General features: G+C 45.1%; 1 protein-coding gene and 1 long non-coding RNA gene across 5 annotated transcripts in view; one reads left to right on the forward strand and one right to left on the reverse strand.

Moving 5' to 3' along the window:
- The window catches only part of ASAP1 (ArfGAP with SH3 domain, ankyrin repeat and PH domain 1), a 339,744-nt gene that overhangs the window by 271,319 nt on the left and 40,887 nt on the right, over positions 1–27,538 (forward strand). For all 4 annotated transcript variants that reach the window (XM_019973810.2, XM_019973812.2, XM_070802437.1 and 1 more), the window contains 8 exons: positions 1,305–1,391; positions 7,829–7,929; positions 8,884–8,953; positions 18,186–18,273; positions 20,353–20,401; positions 23,521–23,684; positions 25,252–25,385; positions 27,398–27,489. In XM_019973810.2, coding sequence (XP_019829369.2) covers positions 1,305–1,391; positions 7,829–7,929; positions 8,884–8,953; positions 18,186–18,273; positions 20,353–20,401; positions 23,521–23,684; positions 25,252–25,385; positions 27,398–27,489 — 785 coding nt within the window. The remainder of the gene's footprint in view (positions 1–1,304; positions 1,392–7,828; positions 7,930–8,883; positions 8,954–18,185; positions 18,274–20,352; positions 20,402–23,520; positions 23,685–25,251; positions 25,386–27,397; positions 27,490–27,538) is intronic.
- LOC139186869 (uncharacterized) overlaps positions 7,347–27,538 on the reverse strand; it is a 29,834-nt gene continuing 9,642 nt past the window's right edge. The window contains exon 3 of the long non-coding RNA XR_011570485.1: positions 7,347–10,195. This is a non-coding gene — a long non-coding RNA (uncharacterized lncRNA). The remainder of the gene's footprint in view (positions 10,196–27,538) is intronic.

Below are 27,538 nucleotides of genomic sequence, written 5' to 3' on the forward strand. Positions count from 1 at the left end.
TAAACCTAAGGCCGATAAACTTGTTTTTCCCCTCCAGTTTAACTCAGAGACATCATCCCTGGTCAGATATTCCAGAGTATGTTTCTGGGACATAGGAAGAGCAGGGTAGGGCAGGGAGCAGGGGGATGGCCATTGGTTCTGAGTGGCTATCATCACACGAGTGCCCTTTCGTCAGCAGTTGCAGAAAGACAAAAAGAAATTTTTATCGTGGGACAAAAGCAGCTAAGTGACTGTCTCTGAATAAGCAGATATTTATGATTTTTTTTCTTGCTTGCTTGTTTTATATTTCCTCCCCTTTCTTTCCCCCTACTGTCTATGTTTTGCCTTTATAAGAAGAAAATCAAGAGGAAAACTTTTTTGAGAAAAAAACTAAATGCTTATGTAGAAATCTCAAATTTGTTCTTCATGAACCAGTTGGCAATGAATAATATTAAAAGTATATACGAGGACCTAATGTACAGCACATGGAACTCTACCCAGTGTTATGCGGCAGCCTGGATGGGAGGGGATTTTGGGGGAGAATGGATACTGGCATACGTATGGCTGAGTCCCTTTGCTGTTCACCTGAAATTACCGCAGCATTGTGAATCGGCTGTACCCCAATACGAAATAAAAAGGAGAAAGTTTGGGGAGGGAAATGAACATTCACTTTCAAATTTAAAAAAAAAGTATGTGTTTAGGAGTGTAACTGCATGTATTCAAATAAGGTTTTAGTGTTACAAATGATATTCTGATAGAACTTCAAAAATACACAGCTGTGAATTTTTTCTGATTTTTCTTGAATAAGCTAACATGGCTCAGGTTGCAGTTAAAATTCCAAGTAATTAGGAAAAGCAGCACCAAAGAAAAAGAAAAGAAGAAAGGAAAACAGCACCAGTCCCTTGCCCTCGTGTAAACTTTGTAAACTTTCGTCCATGCGTTAGCTCTGGGATTCCGGTCATTCTGAGGGTTGTCTTCTGGCCCATTCAGTCACATCATGGTATTTCCACTACCACCCTTTGAAAAACTCAAATGACTCAGTGTTACTTCTTACCTTTGTTTAAAATAGTCCTTCTGAGTTAATTGTCTAGCCTAGACATACTACGTAATAAGGAAGCATGTTGCATTATTCACTAATTTCCAACCTCACTGGTAGTTTAAGAAGAAGAGAAAATCATGCCTGTCAAAAATGAGACCATGCGAAGGACTTAAATAAGGAAATCAACTGTATAATTGTTTGATGAGTGGTATCTATTTGGATGAGTTAAACTCTGCTCATAAATGTATGAGAGATGAGTGATAGAAGAAATGTTTTTCTCTCATAGATCAAACAGACCCAGGACGAAGAAAAGAAACAGCTGACCGCACTCCGAGACCTAATAAAGTCCTCGCTCCAACTCGATCAGAAAGAAGTAGGTGGTCTCTGTGTTTCCAGCAGGGCTAACCTCTGAGTGGGGCCTTGTATCCTGATCTGCAGAACAAGCATAGGGAGGGCTTCCTGCCAGGGTGGTCATGGTGGTGGTGGGGATAGATGAGACCCAAGATACAACTGTCATCTAAAACATAGTAGAAACAGCCTCTAAGTTCCCATTCCCTCCTTGTAAAAAAAAAACAAAAAACGATGTGCCCAGTTCCATGACTAGGTTTGCCATCCTGGCTTAAAGAGGTGTGCTTCAGAAGAGCATCCCCCCAGGCTTTAAAGAGTAAGCATTGATGATCACATCCCCATTCCAGGCAGCTAAGAGGAACCTGTCTCATTCTACCAGAAAAATAGAGAACTTATTTTGATGCAGAGCTTTTGTCCCCACAGTTAGAAAAATTAATGTGAGGTTGTCCTTGCGGGCTGAAACAGAGTATACAGTGAATGGTTAAGTGTTAAATGAATGCAATACACATCCTTAATTACTAGTCTCATCTGTTCATTTGTTTGGTCAAGCATTTAATGAATACTTACCGTGTGCCAACAACTGTTCTAGGCACTGAACTTGGGTCCCTTCCATCAAGGAGCTCATTGCCTAGTAGGTAATAGTCAGCCGTGTGGACCAGCGATCAGACCTACAGCAGTATGGAGGCTGTAAGAGATTGGGAGGGGCCGTGCCAGAAAAGAGAAGAAGCCAGAAAGACTCAGGCGGAGTCCGCAGCCCACCTACAGCTTGGGGCAGGATGGGTGGAGGAGTGAGACATGCTGCTTCTGAGGCAAAAACCCAGACATGGTTGTGGAGGACCTGGGGTGCAACTGAAGGGAAGGGACTTCATGTGAAGGGCACATGGAGTAGTGAGCACCATTCACCACATGGGAGAACGTAGTGCTTATGTTATAAAATTACTATGGATTCAGTTTAAGTGCAATACTTAATCAAAATCACACAAAATATAGCACTTTTTTATAGTTTCAGTTCCTCTCTGTATTATCTCACAATTGCAAGCTGATTTTTGTTTGTTTAATTTTTGGCTGCACCGTGCATCATGTGGGAATCTTAGTTCCCCAACCAAGGACTGGACCCACCCTTCCTGCAGAGAAAGGCAGTCTTAACCACTGGACCACTGGGGGAAGTGTCCGTCCCCCACCCCCGGTTTTTTTTTAAATGTTGCAAACTAACCCTCTGTAAATTCCTAAAGTTTCCAAAAGGGGTTCAAGGAGTCCAAAACAGGAACAGAGCAACCCCCCTCAAGCATGCACCAGCACCATTAATCTTAAAGCAACCTTGAAGGTTCCCTTAACTGAATGACTGTCACCCTCTACCCTCCTGCCTCCTCAAATCCAGTTTTTATATAAATCCTGGGTGTTCACGCAGCGAGTGGAGCCTGTAGCCCTGCTCTGAGAACCTGCTGATCCCTGGGAGGAGGCACCAAGGGGCTGGGAGGCGTGTGGGCTCATACCCAGCTCATCCAGTCTCTGCAGCGTCTGCACCTGTGCTCTGAGGCCTCAGACCACGCTTATTGCTGGCCCTGGGAGAAGCTGTCTCCTGTAGCTTCTTCTTACTTTTCAGCCTAAGAGCCCTAGAAATACCCAACTGGAGAGGTAAGAGCTAGGTCTCTGTCTGGGGAGAAAACGACACGGTTTTCAGCTGGCAGTTGTATACTTAAGCGCTTCCTACCTTTGTTTTGTCACACAGATTACCTCTTTCCTGTGCTTGGAAGCTTTCTTGGGAGAAAAAAGAAAAAAAGACTATTACAGTCCCTTTTTGTTTTGCATAAAGACTATTCTGCTCACACTAGTTAAACAGCATAGTTGCATCTAAGCCTCTCATACGCATGAGGAAATCCACATGGTTTATTTCAGTTCTACCCCAAATTAATAAATAAGTTTTCATTAACACCATGTCCAGAGTATTTTACAAGTAAAGTTGACTTTTCGTAACATGGCTATCCCATTCTTATGGTGTTTATCATCTCCTATCACAATATATGTTTAGAAAGTAATGATTTTTAATGACTTGGTAAAAGACTGTCCACCAGAGAGTTCTTGCACTCCAGTTTGGGAAGAGTGGAAGGTAATCTAAAATAAGGACTTGAGAATTAAAGTCACCCATCAAATCATTCAGCCTTCTCACCCCCACCGGCTTCAGCCTGACTCCATTAAAGGAAGCTTCAAGAATTTGAACTCTAAATAGGATCTGTGGATTTTTGGTACACTCATTTTTTCCTTGTCACAATTCTTTATTGACTTTTGGCAAATGTTTCAGGAAATTAGTTAGGTTTTTATAATAGCCTAACTTTGTAAAGCTGAGCACCGAAGAATTGATGCTTTTGAACTGTGGTGTTGGAGAAGACTCTTGAGAGTCCCTTGGACTGCAAGGAGATCCAACCAGTCCATTCTAAAGGAGATCAGCCCTGGGTGTTCATTGGAAGGAATGATGCTAAAGCTGAAACTCCAGTACTTTGGCCACCTCATGTGAAGATTTGACTCATTGGAAAAGACTCTGATACTGGGAGGGATTCGGGGCAGGAGGAGAAGGGGACAACAGAGGATGAAATGGCCGGATGGCATCACCAACTCGATGGACATGAGTTTGAGTGAACTCTGGGAGATGGTGACGGACAGGGAGGCCTGGCGTGCTGCGATTCATGGGGTCGCAAAGAGTCGGACACGACTGAGCATTGGACTGAACTGAACTGAACTTTGTAAAAGGACTGTTTGCCTTAATACTATTTTCAGGGTTGAAATATTTGATTTTTAATGATGCTATTCATAAATTGTTCCCCAAACTCCACCTTTTTCTTTGAGTCTGTCTCAGTAACCTATCTTACTTTGCAAACCATGTATTTTGCTCATCTCTCCTTTCACAGTATCTGGTACGTTGCCTGGCACCCCAAAACAACTAGTAAATATTTAGTAAGATGAAACAAAAGAACTCCTCTGCCCACTCCATTCATACCTTACATTAGAAATTTGAAGCTTCTCTAAATAGAGGTTTAGTTTTAAATTGGATGCCAGAAACAATTATAAGCCATTAAGTCAATGAGGGTGTAATTGCTTGCAGTTTTAGAGGATGTAAGATTCTGCTCCTTAGTAATGCATCTTATATGTTAATAAGGTTTTCTAATAAGAAAGTAAGCTAATTTGTACTGCTAATAGAGAATGGGAAATTGAACTAAAAAAGTACCACCATAGTTTCTCATTCTATAGTTTATATCTCTTCAGTCACATCATGGAATTTCTCCAAGGTTTTCTTTTTAAGTTTAGTTTTAAATTGCTTGCCTGAATGAGTTTCTCATTTGCATGTCTCTTTCCTCTGCACATATTGGTTCCCGTTCTGCTGTTAGAAGATTCAGAGCCTATTTCATGCCTTCAGTTGTGCTTTGTTTAGTTACTGTGTGTGTGAGACTCACTCAGTTGTGTCCGATTCTTTACGACCCCATGAACTGCAGCCTGCCAGGCTCCTGTGTCCATGAATTCTTCAGGCCAGAATACTGGAGTGGGTGGCCTTTCCTTTTTCCAGATTGTTTTGTTATTAAGTGTTAACAATTCTCCAAGATTTACTTTCTCGAAAGATAGAATCCTCTTTTTAGGATTCTAAAAAATTCTAAACAGGACTCAGAATCCTGGTTATCTGGAGTGCTATGCTGAACCATCATTTCTCAATATCATAATCATTTGTGTGACTTTCTTAGGTCATAAAACTCAGTAGTTAGTTTAGGATTGTTGATGCTACTTCTGACTCATCACTTCCTTCCTGCTTGGTTTAATGAAACAGACTTCTGAGGTCAAAGCCTAGGTTTCAGCCACTTTATTCACCTTTAAAACCATGTTTGTCTGATATAAAGCAAAGAATACTCAATCTGCTTGTTATTCAGAATTTAAAGTTAATTTAGGCTAGTAGAAATATATGTAAGGAATGTCTTAGTAGTCAGTTTACAGAATACAATAGTTTTCATCAATTATCACCATCTGAATCCTTATTTTTTTTAAAAAAGTACTTTTACTTTTTTAAACTTGGACCTTTATCTTAAATGTTAGCAGGCTAATTAAGGTGAAAGAGGAATAGTTTTTAAAGCATTCAGACAGACTAGGAATTATGTGAGCAGATAAAGGAAGTTCATTGAAAAGGGGTCCAAGGAAGATAGTTATTCTTTTAATAAGAATCTATATCAAGGAGATGTTAGAGTTTGTTTTTAATGTTGTGGGGAGGTATAGATGTGGCAAAGATACCTGTTAAGTAATGTTCCGTAGTTACGTGATTTCCCTGGGATTTCACTGGGTTAAGGCAGGAATTCTGTGGGTTTCATTTATCCCAGCCTGTGAATTTTGTCTCAGTGGCTCAAGTCTCTACCATCTGATCTGATCTTCTGTCCTCGTATTTCTTGACTGGTATTGTGGACACACTGCTGCCTCCTTGAAAAAAAACCCCAGGTGTCCCCCTCGTTGCATTGGGGGTGTCCCCACCGTTGCATTGGGGTGTCCCTGGAGGCACTGGAGGAGGCAGACTCTTGCCTGTTTGGTATGAGGTTCGGCCCCTCGGTCACAGCTCCTGAGTCCAAGGCTGTAGACCCTGGTTGAAAGTAAACCTGGAGGGGAATTTTTCAACATTCCTAGGCTCCACCCTTCCCCAGATGATTAAAACTGTCCAATGATACATTTCAGCTGGAGGGAATCTGGCCAGTTAAAGAAATGACTCAGATTAAGAAAACAAGCAAGGACTTCCCTGGTGGTCCAGTGGTTAAGACTCTGAGCTCCCAATGGAGGGGGCATAGGTTCGATCCCTGGTTGGGGAACTAAACTCCACAAGCTGCATGTCCAATAAAAAAATAAAATAAACAAACGAAACAGAGTTTGTAACCTCTTTAGTCTAAGCCCGGTACAGCGTGCAGTCAGCTCTCAGTTACCCACACTAGAGAGCAGGACAGCGGGGGCCAAGGGTGAGCGTCCAATTCCAGGACAGGCTGTATCCCAGCCAGCGTCATCAGCACGTTTGCGGCACCTGGATTTTAGGGAGCAACTGGGGCATGCTTTTGAACAGTGAACTCATGGTGTGTATGCAATAGCCCTACAGATTTCCCTGCAGCTGTTACTGACATTCACCAAGCACTCGCCAAGCACACGCTGTTGGTCCAGGGGATCTTGAAGGCCAGGGAGAGGCCGTGGGCGATCATCAGTAAATGTGCCTCAGCCTCCTGCCTCTTCTCCATCACATTTCAGGGCTTGCTTCTGAGCTGTTTATTGTTATTTTTATTAAATTCTCTTCACTTCACATAAATTGTAGGAAAACAAAGGGTCTTCCTACCACTTGCTGTTTTCTTTAGACTTTGTAAGTAAAGAACTGGGTTTTTTTTACACATAAACATGTTGAGGTTTGTCAGCCCTTCAATCTTGGTGAAGCGTGTACTTCCTCTTCCATCCAGCTTTCTTTTCCCTCTGTTCTCAAGTGACCTGAAATGAAACTTGATGAAGATGTTTTATTATCCTGCCACGCAAAGTTTATCATGACTCTGAAGTGTGAGAGATACCCGATGTTAATTACCTTTGCAGTGATGTTGTCTCTCTGTGTTGTAAAAACTGCTTAGCCTATAAACAATAAGACTATCAATGAAATTAACTGTATTTTCAAATGTTCTGCCTTTTTTTCCCTCTTGCTTTTGCCCTTCCTGATCGAAGTCTAGGAGAGTAAGTCAATGCTTTTTGTCAGACCGTACTGTCTGTGTCTAACGCCCCATGTGCCCGTCTACCATTCAGCGTTGTGGGTTCTTTTCTTACCTTTCCACAGTGCAGTCTTTAGAAACGAGGAGGACGCACTCGTGGATGTTAAACCGAGCTTGTCTGCATCTGTGTTGTCCTGTCACCATGTCATACGCTTTTCCCTGCCACCGAGTCATCCTTTTAAATGCAAAGCGTGGGTATAGGTGTATTCTTACAGAGGACTCGTTAGTTGCAAAACAAGAGTTTTATTGCAGTTCTTCGTCCCTCGCTGAGAAGGGGTGCTTTTTGTTGGGGATGTTTTAGCAGAAAAGGTGAAGGAGGGGCAGCGTGCCCGGAGGAGGAACTCTCGGGGTGTATGAGCTTTGCTGGGTGCCCACCTCGCTTCCCCTAGCCCTCTCTGCACTCGCCTCTGCTGCCAGCGTAGACTGGTTTGAGTCCTAGAACAGCTTGCCGCTGCAGTGTCTCTGAGGTAGAGCTGGCTTCCGGACTAGAAATAGGAGACCCGGACCCCAGCCCTCAGCTCAGGCTTGTCTGGCAATTGCTCACCTGCCCAGTTTCCTCCACTAGTATATGATCAAGGACCTGGCAGCTCTCAAAAGTCCACAATTCTCTTAGCTCCAGACCAACAGACCAAGGCTCCGTGGCAGACTAGAGTCAAGGAGTGGAGAATTGTCTCCGGCATGAGTCTAATCCATGACGTCTCCTCTCTAGGATTCCCAGAGCCGGCAGGGAGGCTACAGCATGCACCAGCTGCAGGGCAACAAGGAATACGGCAGCGAGAAGAAGGGCTACCTGCTGAAGAAGAGTGACGGGTATGTCCACAGCCAGCCCGGGGTCCCCTGTGTGCTCAGCATCCTCCCAGGGGCTAGTGACCTAGGGACCTGCCCCCGCCTCTCAGGCAGGGAGACACACTTACAGTCTCCCGTGCACCAGCTTCGAACGATGCTTCCCTCAGGCAAGTCTGAGAGTTAACCTGCTGTCTTTAGAAGTAGTGGTAACTGATCTATGTCCACAGATGGCACCTGTGACTTGTAATGTGTGGTTTGAGGAAGGCAGGGACTGTCCCCGTGAGTTCAGCAGATACCTTCTGGGAGTCCTATATGCCAGGCCCTGTTGTGGACACTGGGGATATAGCTCTGAACCAAAGAAAGTCCTTATCGTTACAGAGCTTACATGCTCACCAGGGAGACAGACAATAAAGAAGGAAATACGTTTATACATAAATGTATAGAAAATGTAGAATGCTGTTTTATAGGTCTGAAATTTTAACTATTCTAGATGATACCCAAAGTATCTTAAAACAGCTTGCTTTTTCAACCAACAGTATGCTTCAGAAATCTGCGTAGGTCCGCACATATTGTAGTTGTGTTATTCTTTTTAAATGCCTGTAATCATTTATCCGTTCTCCTGCTATCAGATTTCTGTTGTCGTCTCCCGTTTTCACTATCAACAGCAGTGCTCTGGGCTTCCCTGGCGGCCAGTGGTTAAGACTCTGTGCTTCCACTGCAGGGGACACAGGTTCAGTCCCTGCTCAGGGAAGTTCCACATGCTGTGAGGTGTGGCCAGAGCGGGAAGAAACCAGTGCTCTGGTGCCTCCCTGTGTGCCTGCTAGTCTGCGTTCCCCTCCCCCTGGGGTAATAAACGGCAGCCCAGACCCTGGCTTGTGTGGGGTTTGGTGGGGGGTTTTTGTGATGATGGTCAAGCATGACACCGCACAGCTGCATGAAGCGGGTGCTGTATCGGGTCGTGTTTGGCTCCGTCCTCAGGATCCGGAAAGTGTGGCAGAGAAGGAAGTGCTCCGTCAAGAACGGGATCCTGACCATCTCCCACGCCACGGTAAGTGTATCTGCTTGTTCACCACCCTTGTGTCTGCGATGCCTTCTGGCCACGTGGCCCGGAAAGCAAGCTCATGTTGTAACCAGCCTGAAACTCTGCCCCCGTGTGTTTAACATGTGGGTTTCAGTCAGAGGGTTTAGGAGATTCCTTCACGAAGGAAGTCTGTCCTTCTTCGTCCTGCCTGGTTCTCCTGCTCCACCAGAACTTTGCCTTCTGCTCCCTCGAAACCGAATCGGGTGTTCCTTACTTTTTTCATCTCATCTCTGGGAAAATAGTATTGGCTGTTCTGAAGTTTGAACACATCTAGATGCTACCCAAATTATCTCAACAGCTGGCTCTTTTTTCAGAAATCTGTGTAACTTCACACATATTTGGAAAACCTAAAGTTTTCTGAATGCCAGGTTCACCATTTGCCTGGAGAAAAGCAGTTAACTGCCAGAGGTGCTGGTGCGATTGAATGAGGCACCATGCTGTGTGTGGGCCACAGGTAATAGCAGTTGGTATTTGTGTTACCAGCTAGTACCAAAGAGAAGTTGCTATTTGTGCTACCTCATCCTCGGACATCCCTGCAGGTACTGAAATCTGTTGACAGGCAGCCTGCCCTGCTGCAAACATTGGAAATCGTGAGTCCACCTCTCCTGCGCCCGGAGCAGGCCAGGGGAAGTGGGTCCTCTCCACCTAACCTCTGACCACCTCCCACTGGTTTGTGTTAACCTGGTCCCTACTTTTCACTGGCTTCAGGCCACACTGTTTTTACTGCCAGTTACATCGCTTTGTAATCACATAACCTGCCCCCACAGAAAGATCTCTGTGGCCAGTTTTAGCTGGCTTCTCCAGACTTTGCAAACACCTCTGATTCCTTAGAAACAGGTTGAAAATCAGGGCCAGCAGTTTCCTGAGAAAACATGCGGAATTCAGTGACCTTTTGAAAAGTGGATAAAACAGCTTTTTTCGGTCAGGAAATACAGGGTCTTTGTTTGGGACCCCTTAATTAAGACAGGGGAATTCCTCATGCTGGAAAGGCCCAGTCACTTTGGCAGGTTCTTCTTACCAGGTTGACTTGGGAGAGGGTCAAGTATGTGTTTAGATTGGCGAGCCATGGCCTGTTGGCTTGACCACACACTCGCGTTCTGCTCCAGGGACCGTTCGTCTCTCCAGCTGACTGTTTTGGAAAAAATCCATTTTCTGTATACCTGCACACATCCCGAGATTTCTTCTACAGTTTCACTGCTTCGCACATACCTGTTCAAAGACAATTTTTTTTTTTAGTTTACTATTCAAAGTAATGCAGCACTTGGGGAATCAAATTCAGTGAAAACCTCTGAATCAGCTGTCACAGTAATATTGATCGTGTCTAGTATCTGTTCAGTGCAGCATGAGATGTTTTCATTTCAAAACACCAATTCTGACAAATCTATGGCAAACGTTAGCATAAAGCTTAAGGATAAAACTGTTTATGTTAAGCCACTAGACTATTATAAATAAATTTCTGTATCTTTGTATTGTTTGCTTTTACTTTAGTTTTTTAGCATAAGCATTGCATTATCAGTATATAATACAATAGAACAAGATATCGAAGAAAGAAAATATAAGGATTATATGTGAAGTACCCCTTGACCATAATAATCCTGAGAAATTAATTTCAAAAGTATAAGAAGCTAGTGTCCTATTCACCTCTGAGTTCCCAGTGCCTGTGCTCTTTCTACTACATAATAGTCCTTTCCTCTGATGCCAGCTTTTGTTAAGATACTTTACTCCTCACTTGTCAACTGGGATATTAACAGTACCTGCCTTTCAGTGTCACGAGAGTTAGATGATTCATTTAAAGCTTTATAGAACCTGGACCACGGTAAGTGTCACTCAGTCGTGTCTGACTCTTTGCGATTCCATGGACTGTAGCCTGTCAGGCTATGTCTCTGGGATTCTCCAGGCAGGAATACTGGAATGGGTTGCCATTCCCTTCTCCAGGGGATCTTCCCAATCCTGGGATTGAACCCACATCTCCCACATTTCAGGCAGATTTATATTTACCATCTGAGTCACCAGGGAAGCCAAATGTCTGGTAAACTTAAATGATTACTCATCTTTGCTGGTGGTTAAGGCTCCGAGCTTCCAATGCAGGGGGCATGGGTTCCCTGGTCAGGGAACTAACATCCCACATGCCACGTGGTGTAACCAAAAAAAAAAAGTTTTAAAAAATCTGATTGGGGTGACGTCACCCATCACTGTGGGCCCAGACTGCCATGATTTGAGTCAAAATAACACTAAATTCCTCATAGTAGTGCCCAATTCATAGGTATATGTAAAGATTAAGTGAGTTCATTGATTCCAAGTAATTAGAACACAATGGGAGTTGGAAGTAGCCCTCAATAAATGTCAGCTATCATTATTGCTGTTACGATCATCTTCTTCCCTCATGTGTTAACATCTCGTGTTTAATCTCACTTACTGGAATTCCTTTGTACTGCTGTTTCTTCCTGGAAGGACTTGATGAAGCTCATCTGAGGCACCTGTCCTCTCATAGGAATTTCATTTCTTCCTGTTAGAAGTGGACAACACTTCTGGCACCTCCAGGCATCACACTAGAGCAAGAATTTGATTCTCTGTCCCTATCCTTGGGCTCTTTAGACCCACAGACATTTTCCAGGGAATCTTGTTCTCCATCTTGTCCAGAGCCCGGAAGATAACATTCAGCTCCAGGACTTCAACAGAGGCTCTGAAAGCCCGCTCACAACAGGTTGCTCCCCACCTTGCAGAGTGTTCAATAACCTGGTTTGTGTGATTGGCCTCTGTGGAGGCCAGCCTGGACCCTGCCCACTTCCACATCTTTGTCCCTGTTGTCACTGCAGGAAGAGACCATTTTCCTCTGCCCACGAGATCAGACGCAGCACTGTGAATTATAAAAGGGCAAATCCTGGAGCTGATTAGACCTGGGCTCCAACTCCTGAAGGAATGATGCTAAAGCTGAAACTCCAGTACTTTGGCCACCTCATATGAAGAGTTGACTCATTGGAAAAGACTCTGATGCTGGGAGGGACTGGGGGCAGGAGGAGAAGGGGACGACAGAGGGTGAGATGGCTGGATGGCATCACTGACTCAATGGACGTGAGTCTGAGTGAACTCCGGGAGTTGGTGATGGACAGGGAGGCCTGGCGTGCTGCGATTCATGGGGTCGCAAAGAGTCCGACACGACTGAGCGACTGAACTGAACTGAACCAACTCCTGAAACAAGCTGTAGGACCTTGGATAAGTTACTCAAGGCTTTAGAGCCTCCGTTTTCTCTGATGTCAAATTTGTATAATTTGCTTATTAAGATATCTTATTCCCTTCTAACTTCCCAAGTGACTCAGTGGTAAAGAATCCACCTGCAAATGCAGGAGATAAGGTTTAGGTGCTCAATAAATGAAAACCGCTACCTTGCCCCCAAAGAAACCAAAATACTTTGCAAAAGCCAGAAGTTTTAATGTACTAAGTTTTTGGAGTTAAGATCTCTCTTCAGTGGTAGGTATTCAGTGCATGCCTAACTTCTTATCCAGGAGTTGTGTGGTTGTTGATGGCGTACCAAACATATGTGTCCCTCTAAGGCATGGTAGGTGTCTAAATAAATATTGAACAAAAATTGAAATGAGTGTAAAGATCTAAACAGCTGTGTTAGCAAGCATTCGCCTAGGAAATGAAGAGGGCTTTATTTTATTTTATTTTTACCTCTTTCTACCCAGCAGCCTGAGCCTGGCTGGGTCAGCCTTATTTTCCAAGTAATTAATACTTGTTCACTTGTTTGTGCAGCGAGCAATCCAGCTGAATGATGGGGAGAAATAATTTCATTTCTGGATACTAATTCCAGTAGCAGCTGTTTTCTGCTAACAGAAATACGCCTGCACTAACAACTTCACACTTCCAGCAAAAACTCTTCACCGCAGTGCATGCCGAGCTGTGATGGACAAATGTGTGGTGTTTGTTTTCTTTCAGGAGATGCAGATTCATTCTGTTTCTGCACACATTTGTGATGACTTTCCTAGCTGAAGGGCATCTTCTGTTTAGGGTGACAGAGCGTTTATGTCAGAGGGGTGATGTCTTCATCACTTCTGTGCAGGGAACATGTCAAGAGCTTACCGAGTGGAAACATGTTCAGAATCCTGCGAGTAGCTTTGCCACGTGTGTGTGTGTGCACACATGTGCAAAAATGAACACTTATGTGAATAATGTTAACTGGAAAAAGCAGTTTGCAAAACAGTATATACAGATGGAACCAACCCATGTTTTTCTAAAAACAGACTTTTCACACACACGCATATCTTGTTAAAATCAGGTATTAGCCATGAGTGTCCCTGGGTGTAACTAGGATTAACAAGTAATGTTCAGTTTCTGCTTTGTACTATCTCTGTCTCCCAGTGTTTCTTCCAGAAATATGCGTTCTTTTAAGGAACAGTAAAAGCTGTAAAAGGACAAGCCTCAAAGTTTTTCAGGGAACAGAGCTGGAACAGTCTTCATTTTTGAAAGACATCGTAACAATGTTGGGGTGGGGGCACTTGGAGCTTTTTAAACTTGCTGTTCAGCAGAGCCTACAGGGGCGCAGACCCCCCCCCCCACCCATTGTTCAAATGCGGGGCCTGGGAGAGCCACCTGCTACATAGAGGGATCTTTGGGAATAATGAAAAGTCTCTTCAGCAGTAACTTGAGTCCCCAGCCATCAGCACCAAGACCATCACTTTGATTCAGGCCCTGTCATCGCTCTCCAGTCTTACTCTCTCGACTCCTCCCCCAGCCATCTCCCTAGATGTCGGTGGGCTGGTCGGTTCTGCCAGGGGGTCCCATCAGTGTAACTGCTGCGCTCCCGGGAAGGTGCGCGAGTCCTCCACTCCAGCCGCAGTGCCCTCCGTGTTAACTTCCTCATCACCTTTAGCCTTGTCCCTCTCACTCCCAGGGGCCTGCACCCGCGCCTCTCACCCAGGGACGAGGCCGCCCCTGGAACCTTGCAGAAGTCCCAACGCCCTCCTGAGCTCAGGCTCTGGGCACTGGGCATGTCCTCGGTCCTTGGTCGGGTCTGTTTCCCGTATCTGCTGGGTGACACAGACCGCCTGCCCTTTGTATGTGCTTAGATGGGCTTGAGGCTTCTGCAGTATTTTGTCAAATGCATTAAGTGAAGAGCTGTTTCAAATAGGGTTCTAAAATTTCTCTTTGCATCAATTATAAAAACTAAATGACCTGAGAAGATACCAGAATAGAAGTTCATATTTGGCGCCTTTGCTCTGTTTATTTCTAGTCCTTACTCTTCTCAGAGGAGGTGTTCTCGTGGGCTGTGGCTTCGGGCTGCCGCCGGGGCAGTATTGGGGGGCACGTGGCTGGTTCCCTGGTGCTCCTTCCCGTGGAAGCGGAAGGGATGAACGCCAGGCTCTGTGCTGCTCGTTTACTAGGAGATTTTAGGGACGCCAGTTAAGCTCTCTGTGCCTGTTTCTTCATCTTAGTTAGTAAAAGAAACTAAAAATAGTCCCCTCGCAGGTGGGTACATGAGATAGGTATGCGTAAGGCTGAGAAATGCATTCATTCATTTGGTAAATATTTATTGAGTGCCTGCTGCATGCCAGACATTTTAGTGAACAAATCAGAAAGATGTGTGCTCTTTGTGGGAAGAAAGACAAGCAGTAAAGGGGAGTGAGAAGAGCCCAGAAGGCAGTACAGTGGAGTGTGAAGGAGTAGGAAGTCCAGGGAGGGAGGTCAGGACAGGACCACCCCTCCCTCCAGGGACTTGCTGGACTTGCTGGTGGGAGGAGCTGAAGGGAGTCGGCCCAGAGGTGTAGGGGGGAGGCCAGTGCCGCTCGCTGCCAGCAGGGGGAGCCGCAGGCCAAGTGGCAGGAGCCGAAATCAGAAGGAGTCTGAAGGTGGTCCATGGGGGTCCTAACCCAGACTGGGGCTTTTATTCCAAGCGTGGTAGGAGTCATCAACGGTGAGGACTCAATAAATATACATTTCCTTTGTGTCCTTTCCGTTTTTGTTTTTTTTGGGCTTTTTTTGCTTTCCTGTAACATAAACAGTATGAAAGCATTTCCTAAACTGTTCATCAACGTTGTAGCCCAGGGCAGGTCATTTAGTCTGTGATTTTAGTCTGCTGAACTGGCAGGAGAGATTATACCTTCCCTAATCAGTATAGCTGTCAGTTCAGTTCAGTCGCTCAGTCGTGTCTGACTCTTTGCGACCCCATGAATCGCAGCACGTCAGGCATCCCTGTCTATCACCAACTCCCGGAGTTTACCCAAACTCATGTCCATTGAGTTGGTGATGCCATCCAGCCATCTCATCCTCTGTCGTCCCTTACTCCTCCTGCCCCTAATCCCTCCCAGCATCAGGGTCTTTTCCAATGAGTCAACGCTTCACATGAGGTGGCCAAAGTATTGAAGTTTCAGCTTTAGCATCAGTCCTTCCAAAGAACACCCAGGGCTGATCTCCTTTAGAATGGACTGGTTGGATCTCCTTGCAGTCCAAGGGACTCTCAAGAGTCTTCTCCAACACCACAGTTCAAAAGCATCAATTCTTCGGTGCTCAGCTTTCTTCACAGTCCAACTCTCACATCCATACATGACCACAGGAAAAACCATAGCCTTGACTAGACAGACCTTTGTTGGCAAAGTAATGTCTCTGCTTTTTAATATGTTGTCTAGGTTGGTTATAATTTTCCTTCCAACCTGTGCATTAGTGCTAAAGGTCTAGAAAGGACTTTGAAATTTGAGGAAGTTACACAAACCTGGCGTTCCAGTGATGACTGTCATGATTCCAAGCCTTCTGGTCCCTTGGTCCGTAGACTCTGGTTCAGCGTCTCACTCCACTTCCTGGTGTTCCTGGGCTCGTGACTGGTCACGTCTCAAAAACTGTGTTCTCTGCTCTCCAGATTCGCCCTTAGAGTGGTAGGTCACTTGTCCCACTAGCATTTAGAGGAAGAACACTGCAGGCATGACCTGTCTGTCAAGTGAAGTTCATGTCGACATGGCAGCTGTCAGTTCAGCAGACTGGACAGGCTAACACGGGAATGAGGATCACGTGTCATCTTGTCTTTGAAGTTGTGGGTCAGTCATGGAATGACGTACACTGCACAAAGCCCTCGTCCTCAGAAGCTTCCAGATGACATACTTTGAGGTAGCCCATGCTTTGAAATGAAAGCATGGTGCTATTTAATTTTCCAGAATCAGTTGACACTTAACTGAGTATGTTTTCCTTTTTAAAAATTTTGTCTGTGTTGCTTGGTTATGTCTGCTGGTGAGGTGGTTCATAAACAGTAGAGTCACGAAGATTTGGGAAGGAAAAAGAAATCCAGTTAACCCTCTGCCACATTCAAATATGAATGGTGTCTCAAAAATTCTTAAGGTCTTTGAAGAGCTTTCTCTATTTAGGTTAAGAAACTTGCAACCCCTTATTACACATAATCATGTAAGCCTGGGAAGTTCTTCCTCGTGTCTGGCTCAGACCTTCTACAATTGGAGGGCCTTTCTCCTCTGTCTGTACAAATGGAAAACAGCTGCCCAACCTTCCCCAGTGACAACCCGTCCCGGCAGACGGTTAAGTCACGCCCCAGCCTCTTTGCTCCAACCAAATGATGCCTTTAAACCCGCTTCAAAGTCCCCATTTTCCACTCCTTTAATCATCCCTTGATCTTCCCTAAGCTTTTCTGTATCCTCCTTCAGAATGTGGCTGCCACATTGGAACGTGGTAGTCTGCAGTCTCACCATTAACTGGGCTCACTATCTTTTCAGCCTGTCAGATGTCTTTGTCATTCATACGGGAAATCCAGCAATTTTACCAACACGCAAAAGGATGAGGACTAGCAATTCCTTTTACGGTGGACCCAGCCAAGGTTTGTGGTTGTAGCCGCCGGTTTTGGAGACTTGAGGCCTTTAGCAACCCAAACCCCAGATCTGTTCTAAGAAAAATTTGCAGACCCACAACCTCCTTGCCTCCCTATTCTGGGTTTGGCAGTCAGTCTGTAGTACAGGGCACTGTTTCTTCTTAGGCAAAACCGCCCTGTACAGGACTTGACTTCTGGTTTCTATGCCTAAGTCACATGTGCCCACAAAGAACATGAAATCCCTGGATTGTCTTCTCACTTCCTGCCCACAGAGAGCTTGCTTTGGAACGGATAAACTCAGGACATAGGGTATCTAATATCCTTTCTGTGTCTGATATCCTTGAAACCACAGAGGAAGATCTCAGAAGTTGTTGAAACGGAAATTAAGTGTCTGGTAGCCATTATTGAGAATGAGAGGCACAGTGTGCGTCTGAAGTATTCTTGATCATAATACGCCACTGAGGGGCCCCCTTTCTACTTCCTCTCCCTCTTTTCCCTAAAGACTCAAGTTGGTTGGGTGGTCATGCTCCTGGCGTGGAGGTTGTCAGCATGATGACCTTCAGCTGGGGTGGGCTTGCAGACCTGACTTTTGCAGGCTTCTACTGAAGCACAGCCAGGCCCAGGCACTCAGGCCCTTCACCCCTTGGTCTGCGCCTTCCAGAAACTGGCATTCATCATTGACCAGAGTGTGACCACGGACAGATGCGGGCAGGAGGGCTGGAAGGAGCTCTGAGCAGAGTGATCATGTGGCAAGACTCTTTTAAGGCAAAGCCTACGTTAGCATGACTGTCTAGACGCTCCAGAGTCTGTGTGAATTATTAATATATGCGTGACCAAGAGACTGGCCGGGAAGTGATAGGAAATCTTCATTATATTTTCCTCCAGATTTTGGGGTTGGTTAAGCAAAGTCTCATGGGTGGTAACTGTCCTTGTACTTTTGGGGAGAAGTAAAATGAATTTTGTGTGGCAACTAAAATTTGTGGCTACCTGGGACATGGGATTTGCAGTGACTGGTGACTGGGGTCATTGTGAGTGGATAAAGAAACTACACTCAGCTGTGTTTCACAGTAAGTGATTCAAGTGTCAACTCTGCGCTCATGTACGTGTAGATTCCAGAAAGTCACAGTTCCTTGGGTTATACCCACTGGTCCTTGAAAGAGAGATGAATTATCTTGGTTCCATCCTCATTAACTACTGGGACCCTTACGCACAGTTAAAAGCCATTGAGTAGGCCGCCTAACTTTTTTTTTTCCTTGTTTAATGAGATTAAGTATTCCAGTAGGGTGAATTAGACCTTACCGAAGGTATGATGAACTCCTGACCTGGCCCACGGGCACGGGGCCAGCGGGGGTGGCGGGCTGTGTTGCGTTTAACTTCTCTGTTTTCTGTCACGTTCAGTCCAACAGACAGCCAGCCAAGCTGAACCTTCTCACTTGCCAGGTGAAGCCGAATGCCGAGGACAAGAAGTCTTTTGACCTGATATCACGTGAGTCCTTTTTCTCCTGGGTCAGTTACTGTGGATCCTGCCACCTGCCCGTTCCCGTTCTTTGGGTCGGAAGTCATGTGTTTCCCAAGCAGGGCTCCTTGAGAGGAGGTGTATGCTGGGCACACTGCTCTGGGAGGAGCCTGGGTCTCTCTACACAGAGCTCACCTGGGGTAGGAAGGCATAAGCGACCTGCAGTGGAGGAGAATCTAGATATGTCCAGTAAACCAGGCCAGTTCTTGACCATGAGCTTTATCCCCTGGGAGGGATTTCCCTGAGCACGTTCCCCTTGTTCTCCTATGTGTGCTGAATCGGTCTTTGATGTGATGCCCAGACATAGGTCTCTTTTAAAAAGTCGCAGGATGACTCTGATGGAAGCGCAGACGGGAGACTTCCCTGGTGGTCCAGTGGTTAAGACTTTGCACTTCCAAATCACGGGGTGCAGGTTCATTCCCTAGTCGGGGAACTAAGATCCCACATGCTATGCAATGTGGTCAAAAAATAAAATTTCAGTTAAAAAATAAGAAAACAGAAGCACGGACATGGACTTGACAGTGAGGCGTGCTGCTATGTCTGCCCAGCTCCAGAGTTTTACCCCTGCAGCATCTCTCTGAAAGGAGAGGTCATTTCCCTGCTGCCAAGAACTGCCTTCTGACGTCCTAAATCAATGACCCTGTGCTCTGTCCTCCATGGGTCGGAGCATGCTTTTGGCCCATCCACCCCCTCAACTGATAGCCTGTGTCCTCATAGTCTTTGGAGGGAAAGGAGATTGTTTTCCTCTAGGCTGGCTCCCTGTGCTTTCATGGGTGCCCCTGGTACTTTAGTACTTTGGCCACCTGATGCAAAGAGCTGATTCTGGGAAAGGCCGAGGGCAGGAGAAGGGGGCAACAGAGGATGCGATGGTTGGATGACATCACCGACTCAATGGACGTGAGTTTGCGTAAACTCCGGGAAATAATGACGGACAGGGAAGCCTGGCGTGCTGCAGTCCACAGGGTAGCAAAGAGTCAGACACAACTGAGTGACTCCAGCCACAATATGTGCTGGGTGCTTTATGTCCATGATGGGTAATCCTCTGAAAAACCTTGTCATTTTCCTGTTTCACAGAAGAAAAAACTGAGACTCAGGAAGGTCCAGCGACTTAACATAAAGCCTCAGTAGTAAAGCTGGGGTTCAGCCGGGGCGCTTGGGTTCCAGCACCTGTGTGGTGTACTTGGGCACACGCACCGCCTCTCTCGCAGGAGGTGGGGGCGCCTAGCCTGGAGCAGTCACTGAGTGAGTGACTGCCTAGAAAGTGAAGCGGATAAGACAGTGGTAGTTGGACCTCAGTATATGGAAGCATCCGAGTAAATCCCATATTCTAAGGAAGAGTTTCCTTCATGCACACCTGCCCACACTGCCCAGGTCCAGCTGCCCCCTCCTTACCTGGGTCACACCTTGGAGGATGACCCCCCAGCAGGGCTTGAACCCTCCCTTCCTAAAGCCTGATTTAACCAGAGAGCAACCTCGGGCAGGACTTGTCTGAACATCAGGGCTGCCCTGTGAGTTATGAATTCTTACAAAAAGAAATTCTTTAAAAAGAAAAACCAGTGAAAGGCAAATTGGAAAAGGAAAGTGAAATACTAATACTATGGCAGCTAGCACTCTCTGATTTTTTAAGATCTACTTGAGGGACTTCCCCAGAAGTCCAGTGGTTAAGACTCCAGACTTCCAATGCAGGGGGCGCGGGTTTGATCCCAGGTAGGGGAACTAAGATCCCACATGCCGGGTGGCGTGGTGAAAAAGAAAAAATTATCTGCTTGACCAGGTGGGACCCATCCCCCTTCCCACTTGTTTTTCAAAAGCAATGCTTAGGCATTGGGTGGTGTTTGCAGTTACCTTCTGTATTCCTGTTTCTCTTCAGAAAAGCAGTATTGACAGAGTGAATCGTGTAACTGCTGAAACAAAAAGGTGCAAAAATAATACCAGAATCCTACTTTCAGTGTGTTCTCCTCAGGAACTTTTAAAATCTGTATTAATACCTGAAGCATGCTGCTTTCTAAGATTTTGCTTTTTTTTTTTTTCTCTTTTTTTGTATTTCAGATAACAGGACGTATCACTTTCAGGCCGAAGATGAGCAGGATTATGTAGCGTAAGTAGTTTTGAAATCACAGCACAAGGCCTTAAACTGAAAAAAGCACCTTTATCTCTTCTGTATAGTATACTTAAAAGTGTTCTTTTTATTACTAAGAACCAGTCCTGGTGGGTTTCCCCTGCTTAGCTGTCAGCCCTGGGCTTTCCCATGGGTCTCTTCTTTTAGTCTGGGGTGCTCAGTCAACTCAGGTGTCCCCTTCAAGGTTCTGCTCAAGCCTCACTGCCCGAGGGGTTTTGCTCCCTCCCCTCAGGCCTCTTCACACCCCTCTGGGTCCCCTGGCTCAGTCTCAGCCCTCTGGAGACCTGGAGCTCCTGAGGACAAGGACTGCGCCTTCTTCATTTCTAATCCCGCCATCTGCACTTGGAGGGCTTTACTCAGCGCTGGAGTAATTCATGTTTGGGGGAGTGGCTCCATTTGGGATTCTCTCTGGGTTCCAGTAGTTGTGATGGCAGACTTGATTTTGATGGAGGAGATTCTGGCATCCTTCAAGTCACACATTTTTCTCCAAGTTACACAGAGGAAGTTCCACTGCCTCATTGAGCTGTTGTCTCATGTGAAAGCATCCAGTGAACTGAGCAGAGAAATCCTTTATCGGCCCACCAAGGAAGGAGGCAGGTCCAGCTGAAGAGCAGCTGAATGTTTGAGGTCAGGCAGACTTGATTTCTAGTCCACAGTCTGCCTGTTAGTGGCTTTTGGATCTTGGTAAGGTCATCCCACCCCGGCTTTCTTGTCCCTGAGAGGGTTACAGGCCTCGCTTGCAGAATTTTGAGACTTGAGATGAAATGTGTGGTGGTGGTGGTGGTTTGGTCACTGAGTTGTGTCCGACTCATTGCGACCCCATGAACTGTAGCCCACTAGGCGGCTCTGTCCATGGGATTTCCCAGGCAAGATTACCAGAGTGGGTTGCCATTTCCTAAATCCTCATACCGTGCCAATTTTTTTTTTTACTCCTATAAACTCAAAGTGGCTTTTAAAGTATTAAAACACAATGATGCACTATTTTACTTTTTAATAATTTTTTATGTGCCGGTTACTTTAAAACAATTTTAAAGGTTTTTGAAGAATTTTCAGAAATAGTTGCTTTGATTCTCAACCCTTTTGAAATGAAGCTATTCTACCACATTTGCTTTATTCTTCCAGAAAATGAATTGTCCTTTAAATGTATATTTTTGGATCATCATGACAAACTTTTTTATTTAATTTGTCATGAGTTCTCAAGTAAAGAGGCAAATGTGGCATAACAGGAGGAACTCTGAAAAAAGGGGGTCAGCAGAGCTGTTTTCTCATCCCAGTCTGACATCAGTCCCACTATAGGGCTCTGGGCAAGTCACTGAATCTCTCTAGGCCTCTGTCTCTTTAAAGCATTGTAAACCCTAACTCAGAGGCTTATTGGAGGATTATATTTCAAAAATTGTAAGTACTTGGCACATAGTAGATACTGGTAATATCAGATAGCCAAAATACCAAAATGCCTAAGGAAAGCAGTATAGAGACTCCAGCATTATCAATACTACTGCTAATAAAATGCACAGGGACCTGCCCTATGGAACCCAGATCCTTACATTGTTTTTAACAGAATAATTTCTAGTTTCTAACTTGAGACTACATGATAGAAAAAGTATTTTTTAACTTACAAGGTAGTAATTGCCTACCCCGTCCCTGGACTGTTGGTTTTGTCTGAACAGTTGGGTTTTCTGCATCACAGAGGAAAAGCTGAGCTACACAATCCTGTTTCTCAGGACATGGTGAGGTGAGCACCACCTAGAGTCAAAGCTGTGACTCGCAGTTCACCTACACCAGGTGCTGTGGTTTTTAACTCTCACTGCTGGCTCTGTCACTCCTTCCAAACCTCTTGTAGACAGACTTTGCTTCAAGTGCATACATCCTTCAAGACACAGTTCTGGATCACTGTGTTCTTTATTGAGAGTGGTATTAATTTGGCTTTTTTCCCCCTCTCATTCCTGAAAGAAATATAACTCCTTACAGATTTGGACAATTACTGAAAAGTACAGAGTGAAGGCATTCCATCTGGTTCTTTTTCCTACAGAAAAATCACTCAAGAGACATCCAGTATTCACATTTTGGTGAATTTTTTTTCTAGCCTTTTCCCCACAAAATATACAATTCACGAATACATTTAAATTTGAGGTTATATAACTTTTTCCTGTTTATTTCACAAAGCATTATATTGTGAGCATTTCCCCAGTGTCATCCAAAAATTAGTTGGAAACTTAAATTTTAGTATTTGAGTAACTAGTCCACTTTGTGGTTATTTCATACTCTGCTAATCAACCCTGTTGTTGTGTATTTAGGCTGTTTTATGCATAGACTGGTAGTGAAGAGTTATTTTGTTGGGTCCATATTATGGTCATGCTGTATGTATATTTTAATAGCTTGCACTTTTCATTTCATATAACAAACATCAGCATGTTTCCATGTCAGTGTACCTTTTTTGTAAGCATGAATTTTCATGGAAAATGAAATATTCCTTCATTTTCACTTTTAAGTGCCCCTGCTGATATGGACTTCCAAAAACAATGCCTTTTGCTAAGCCCTCTTTCCTGCCTCCTGTTCCTTTCTCACCTGTGCTTTCTCATCCTTTCACTGGGTTGAGCCCATGCTGAGTCCTCTTCCTCCCTTTATTCTGGCTGCATGTAAATACAGGTATCATGGGTTTCCCGGGTGGTATTAGTGGTGAAGAATCTGCCTGCCAACACAGGAGGTACAAGAGATGCGTCTTCAATCCCTGGGTCAGGAAGATCCCCTGGAGAAGGAAGTGGCAACACACAGTATTCGTGCCTGGAAAATCCCATGGACAGAGGAGCCTGGCGGGCTACAGTCCATGGGGTCGCAGAGAGCCGGACATGACTGAGCACACAGCACGTGTGTTCACACAAGCCTCTGGTCACTGATGTTCACCATCTCATCTCACCTTGCGCGCTTTTCTCCTGTCTGTTGTTTTCCAATCTCTGACTCTTTCTTCCAGGTTTAATTTCTTTCATTTTCTCTCCTGTTACTGCTTGAGTTCTAGATGAAGATCCGAGTTGTTTGCAGGGGAAGGAGAACGCAGCGGCCAGCCAGGCACTCACGTCTCCTTCCTCCTGTTCTGGCGGCAGGTGGATCTCGGTGCTGACGAACAGCAAAGAGGAGGCCCTCACCATGGCCTTCCGGGGGGAACAGAGTGCTGGGGAGAGCAGCCTGGAGGAGCTGACGAAGGCCATCATCGAGGACGTGCAGCGGCTCCCGGGCAACGACGTCTGCTGCGACTGCGGCTCGGCAGGTATTCTGGCTAGGGCTGTAAGTGAGCGCGTCGTTCGCACGCCCAGCACATACTCCCAACCTGAATGGTTCCCACCTCCGAGTGCGGTCACCCGTGCTGTCCGCTCCATCTGGGACATCCCCCCCAGCACCGCCTTGTTCTCCCTAAACAGCACCTGCCAAAATGCCCCCTGTCCTGGAAGGCCCAGTTAGATCAGCATTATGGACGTGGAGTCCGTCACCCTGGGTTCAAATCACCAGCCCGCTCCTCACAGTCTGGACCACCTCATGCCCGGTCCCCAGCTAGTCTCATCTTCAGTTTCGTCGTCTGAAAAGTAGGATGACGAACGAAGTTCAGCTGCCGCGAGGAAGCAGTGGAATGGTGTCTCCAAAACTGGCTGGCACACGGTGCCTCTCTGTCCTTCCTTTCTGTTCTGTAAAACTTCCCCAACCTCTGTATCACACGGATGTTCTCAGATGGCATCTGTGTTGTGTCCATATTGACACTGTGTGCGTGCTTAGTCGCTCAGTCGTGTCCAACTCCGCGACCCTATGAACTATAGCCCACCAGGCTCCTTGTCCATGGGATTCTCCAAGGAAGAATACTGGAGTGGGTTGCCATGCCCTCCTCCAGGGGATCTTCTTGACCCAGGGATCAAACTCACATCTCTTAGGTCTCCTGCATTGGTAGGTGGGTTCTTTAACACTAGCACCACCTGGAAAGCATATTAACATTAGCTAACATGTATCCAGTGCTTACATTATAGTAAGGATTGTGCCAGTTGTTTTGCTGGTCTTTTCTTACTCAGTCCTCACAGAAGGTCTCCGGGTAGGATAACTGATCTTATCCCCATTTCACAGATGACAAATCTGAGGGACTGGAGAACTTGAGTGACTCAACCTGAGGTCACACATCTGGTAGGGCTCAGAACATCCGCCTGCAAACCCGTTCTTAAGCATTATGGCTGACTTTTTAAATCGTTGATTAGTTCAAATGGACTCTTCTATACAACAGGCCATAAGCCCCTCAGAGGCAAGCCTCGGATTTTCTACTTTTGTGCACGTGTGTGACGCTGCCTCACACAGTGTCAGGATGGCAGAGGAGCAGTAAATAGAAGCTTGCCGCAGACAGAGAACCCTCAAGATTTGGGTAACAGAAGTATTCGTTCCGTTGTTCTAGGGCACTTGGGGGCTGTAGAAGCTGTCTTACACCAAGAGGTGCTTGCAAAGAAGCCATACCCAGGATAACAGGTCAAGGCGAGTTAACCAAGTGTGCGGGTTAACGATGGCCGCAGAACCCAGTCCCTTGTGAGCTGTACTGAGAAGTCCTTTATCAGGGTGTTTCATAGGCCTCACATTTTCACAAAAACCAGGCACTGAATTTTGTTTTCAGCTCAGTATTGAAGAGTTATTTTTCAAATTTGTCTTAAAGAAAATTTGCTCTCTGACAAGCTGTTAGTTTTAAAAATAGCTGCTACCTTCCATCTAAATCTTTCCCTTATATATTTTAAAAATTTTACTACTGTTGGAGCTTCCTCTGTAATTGGCACTCTAAATTAGATATCATGTCTTCAAAATCCTCTCCACAGAACCCACCTGGCTGTCCACCAACTTGGGTATCTTGACCTGTATAGAATGTTCCGGCATCCATAGAGAAATGGGGGTTCATATTTCTCGCATCCAGTCTTTGGAACTAGACAAATTAGGAACTTCTGAACTCTTGGTAAGTAGCGACCTGTCACGAATACATTTAATATATTGCATTGCGTGTTTTGGTTTCTGCTGAGTACCAAGAATTTAATTCTGAGTTCAGTGAGTTTGCATAGATATTTAAAATGTAAATTTTGAGGTATGTAACACTGTTTCTGTTTCCTGAAGAACTGGCGAATCATGCATTTCTATAATTAGCTTGCAAAAATTAGCTCTTTGCTTCTGGGATAGCCTGTTTCAAAGTTGCTTTTTTTTTTCTTTTAGAATTAGTGTTTATATGATTCACTGTCATAACAGTAAAGGGAGTTAGATGTCAGACTCACGTGTTCACTTTATCTAGTGGCTTACATTATTAAAAATAATGGCTAAAGAGTTTTCTGTTTTTTTTCTGTTTGTAAAAGTGCATATGAATTAGGAATGGCCTATTAGCCACTGTCATAAACCAACCACTCCTTAACCCATAACTTCTTCAGGTGGAGGGAAAAAATTGTGTGCAGTTGTGGTGCTTAGCTTTATGGTACAGAAAGGACACCCTCATCAAGTCCAAATTAAATTGGTCCCACAGTTCACCAAATAATAGGGGGAAAAGGCCCATTCAGAGTCTCCTATAATGCCTTATGGTCATCAGCACCATCTTGCCTATTTGGAACCTGGTGCCTATGAGAGAATCTTTAGAGGGTTTGAAGTGAAACAGGGCTTCTTCTCAGACAGGAAAGACTCTTGAGCAGAACCTGAGGGAGCCTGGGGCCCGGAAAACCTGAAGTCTAAGCATTCATTAAGCAACAATGGTCTGTCTTGTGTTGCATGAGCCCCTTGATTTAGAAAATATGGTTCTTATACACGGCTCCCTATTCACTTCAGCATTGTAGAGAAGAGACTCAGACGTAATGCCTGCAGCATCCTTTAATGTGAAAGTGGTGCCAGTCCCCCTCCTTGACTTGGGTGAATGAAACCCAGTTTGACAACTCAAAATAGGAAGAGTCCAAATCCTAGACACTTAAATACAGTAAACCCCAGAGACCTGATTGCCTGGATGTTTCTTCACATCTATCCCCAGGTTATCTGAGTGACCAAATGACCAAATTTGTCCTGAAGAACACATTTTCTTGGAAGCGTCGTGAAAAGTTAAAGTGTTAGTTGCTCAGTCGTGTCCGCCTCTTTGTGATACCATGGACTTTAGCCCACCAGACTCCTCTGTCCATGGAGGTTCTCCAGGCAAGAATACTGGAGTGGTAGCCATTCCCGTCTCCAGGGGATCTTCCTGACCCAGGGATCAAACCTGGGTATCTTGCATTGCAGGCAGATTCTTTACCTTCTGAGCCACCAGGGAAGCCCAAGAGACTGATCACATGAATGTTTCTTCGCATTGATCCCTAAATTGTCTGAATGACCAAAAGCCCTTCAGGAAAAATTTTCTTGGAATGTTCTTGAACCTAGAAGCAAAATTTTTCCTGAGGCCTCTTCATTAATTACCTGTAGCATCTTAATTTGTACCCCAAATATAAAGGAATCTTACACTCTTCTCTGGCTAATAAGAGTAAATCTGCTTTCTCTAAAAATGAGTCATGATGGTAATTGAAAAGTTTTTGCTTTAGGCAATAGCATTTAACCTCATTCATATGAGATTCAAATATGGAACCTGCTGTTTAATCTCAGACTGTGTGTGTGTGTGTGTGTGTGTGTGTGTGTCTGTGTCTGTGTCTGTGTGTGGGACCACATCGTATTCTAGTTAAACATTTATCACATTGTGTTTGTGAAAATCATTAGTTTTCTTATCCATGGTTCCACCAGTCCATTATCTCCCATGAGAGGGAACACTCTATATTCCAGAACTGCACTCAGAAGTTCACTATCTGGCACGTAGTATATGCCCAGTAAATTATCTCTTGACCAGGTGGATGAATGGTCTGTATTCTGAATCAATTGAGGGAAAATAATATATTCAGAAATCTCCAAAGCAAGTAATAGTAAACTCCTAAACTAGTAGTAATGCGTTTACTCTGCTGCATTTTGTTTATGTTACAGCTGGCCAAGAATGTAGGAAACAATAGTTTTAATGATATTATGGAAGCAAATTTACCCAGTCCCTCACCAAAACCCACCCCTTCAAGTGATATGTAAGTATTTCTAATATACTGAATTCTTTGCTGTTCTATAATTGTTCTT

This window comes from Bos indicus, chromosome 14, assembly GCF_029378745.1.
Source record: "Bos indicus isolate NIAB-ARS_2022 breed Sahiwal x Tharparkar chromosome 14, NIAB-ARS_B.indTharparkar_mat_pri_1.0, whole genome shotgun sequence".
Lineage (NCBI taxonomy): Eukaryota > Metazoa > Chordata > Mammalia > Artiodactyla > Bovidae > Bos > Bos indicus.